Source organism: Sprattus sprattus (genome assembly GCF_963457725.1).
Source record: "Sprattus sprattus genome assembly, chromosome: 10".
NCBI classification, from domain to species: domain Eukaryota; kingdom Metazoa; phylum Chordata; class Actinopteri; order Clupeiformes; family Clupeidae; genus Sprattus; species Sprattus sprattus.
Window position 1 is genome coordinate 475,389 of NC_137908.1, and position 2,500 is coordinate 477,888.

The 2,500-nt window shown below is 50.4% G+C and overlaps 1 protein-coding gene across 3 annotated transcripts in view; it reads left to right on the forward strand.

Annotated features, from left to right (window-relative positions):
• The first annotated feature begins 1,773 nt into the window (after positions 1-1,773).
• The window catches only part of nelfcd (negative elongation factor complex member C/D), a 16,931-nt gene continuing 16,204 nt past the window's right edge, over positions 1,774-2,500 (forward strand). For all 3 annotated transcript variants that reach the window (XR_013968789.1, XM_080845780.1, XM_080845781.1), the window contains exon 1: positions 1,774-1,914. Coding sequence is in view for 2 of the 3 variants with exons in the window: in XM_080845780.1 (XP_080701906.1) it covers positions 1,867-1,914 (48 nt within the window). In the remaining variant the exon portion in view is untranslated. The remainder of the gene's footprint in view (positions 1,915-2,500) is intronic.

Here is a 2,500-nt window from a genome sequence, read left to right on the forward strand (position 1 = left end):
CGCCCACACACACACCCTCACACACACACCCTCACACACCCTCACACACACACCCTCACACACCTGAGACTCCCTCACACACCCTGAGACGCCCACACACACCCTGAGACGCCCTCACACACACCCTCACACACACCCTGAGACGCCCTCACACACACCCTCACACACCCTGAGACGCCCACACACACACCCTCACACACCCTGAGACGCCCACACACACACCCTCACACACACCTGAGACCACACACACACCCTCACCCTCACACACCCTGAGACTCCCTTACAACGCCTGGCATCTCCGAAGACATCAGCACCAGAACACATCCCTGTGTGTGTGACACTCCCTTGCGAGGTTCACACACACACACACACACACACACACACACACACACCCCTCTACAAGGTACACACACACACACACACACACCCCTCTACAAGGTACACACACACACACACTGCTCTAGGGTTCACACACACACACACACACACACACACACATTGCTCTAGGGTTCACACACACACACACACACACACACACACTGCTCTAGGGTTCACACACACACACACACACACTGCTCTAGGGTTCACACACACACACACACACACACACACCCCATTCCTCGTTGCTATAGCGGCGGTGAAGAGGAGGAGGAGGAGAGAGGAGGAAGAGTGAGAGCATTCTTATCTAACCTGTGTCGGAGTAAGCCTCAGTTTGAGTCCCCCCTTGGTTTCAGCGTGCATTGGCAGCTTGCGATCAGGCAGGGCTGCTAATGTGCTAATGAAGGCAGGGTCCCCTTACTGGGTTTACTGTCACATCATGTTGAAATACAATTGCTTTTTATTTATTTGAGTTGTCGCTTGGTTATGAGGTAAGAATTTAAAACATGAATGGATGATTTTAAATAGCATTCACACCTAGACTACAGTGGGCGCACACACACACACACACACCCCTAGACTACAGTGGGCACACACACACACACACACACACACACACACACACCCCTAGACTACAGTGGGCGCACACACACACACACACACACACACCTAGACTACAGTGGGCGCACACACACACACACACCCCTAGACTACAGTGGGCGCACACACACACACACACACCCCTAGACTACAGTGGGCGCACGCACACACACACACCCCTAGACTACAGTGGGCGCACACACACACACACACACCTAGACTACAGTGGGCGCACACACACACACCCCTAGACTACAGTGGGCGCACACACACACACACACACACACACCCCTAGACTACAGTGGGCACACACACACCCCTAGACTACAGTGGGCGCACACACACACACACACACACCCCTAGACTACAGTGGGCGCACAAACACACACACACCCCTAGACTACAGTGGGCGCACACACACACACACACACACACCCCTAGACTACAGTGGGCGCACACACACACACACACACCCCTAGACTACAGTGGGCGCACACACACACACACACACACACACACACACACCCCTAGACTACAGTGGGCATGCTCTCGGTCACTCTACAGAGCGGCTGTCTGCGAATCACAAAACGAGGTTTAGGAAGTCAGAGTCGCGGGGAGACCAAGAAGAACCAAACATCAAGACTACAGGAAGGCATGCGCAGATCATGACGGGAGAAAATGGAGGTAGCCACTAGTCTCGGCGAGGTTCAGTGTACCCTCCAGCTCACTAGATGGCGCTAAGCGTTGTTGCTGATGTTGGTTTGCGGTGACGCAGTATATGTGCGACAACCCTTTTGCAAAAAGTAGCTGTTTGAAAACATACCCCGTTGTTTCGAGAAAAACAACAACATTACGCTGTTTTCAACTGAACTCTGGTTGTTATAGGTGATGGATGAAGAATATTATGGAAACCAAGGCGACTGGGACGGTGGTATGGTAGGTGGAAGAGAGAAAAGGGATGTATAAGTTCTTGGAGCCTTCGATGCTGAGCAGACAGCGTTCGCGCTGTATAAACTACACTGTGTTAAAATATGTCTGAGATGGGAGCTGATGCTTGTTTAAAGTTTATAGAATCCGCGTGATGTCTGAATGAACGTCATCTGCATCCTATCAATAAAGCCTAACGGTTTCTTTATAGACAGTTGGACATGCCAAGCTCCTATACGTATAGTGTTGCTAAATAGTTACTATTAATTAATTAATAGTTATAGTAACGTTAGTAGGCTAGTATGCTAAATGCACAAGACTGTCATTGCTGCATATTGTCTGGCAGTGGTCAGATATTCTCCACCCTTGAGGGCGAGTGTTATGGCGTGAGAACTTAAAACAGTGAATCGGAGCAGGACGGTTAGAGCAGCACCATGGTTTATATAATGCCTCATATAAGAGCAGTGTGTGTGTGTGTGTGTGTGTGTGTGTGTGTGTGTGTGTGTGTGTGTGTGTGTGTGTTTATGTGTGTGTGTGTGTGTTCAGCACCATGGTTGATATTATGCCTCCTATAAGAGCAGTTCAGTTTGACAGG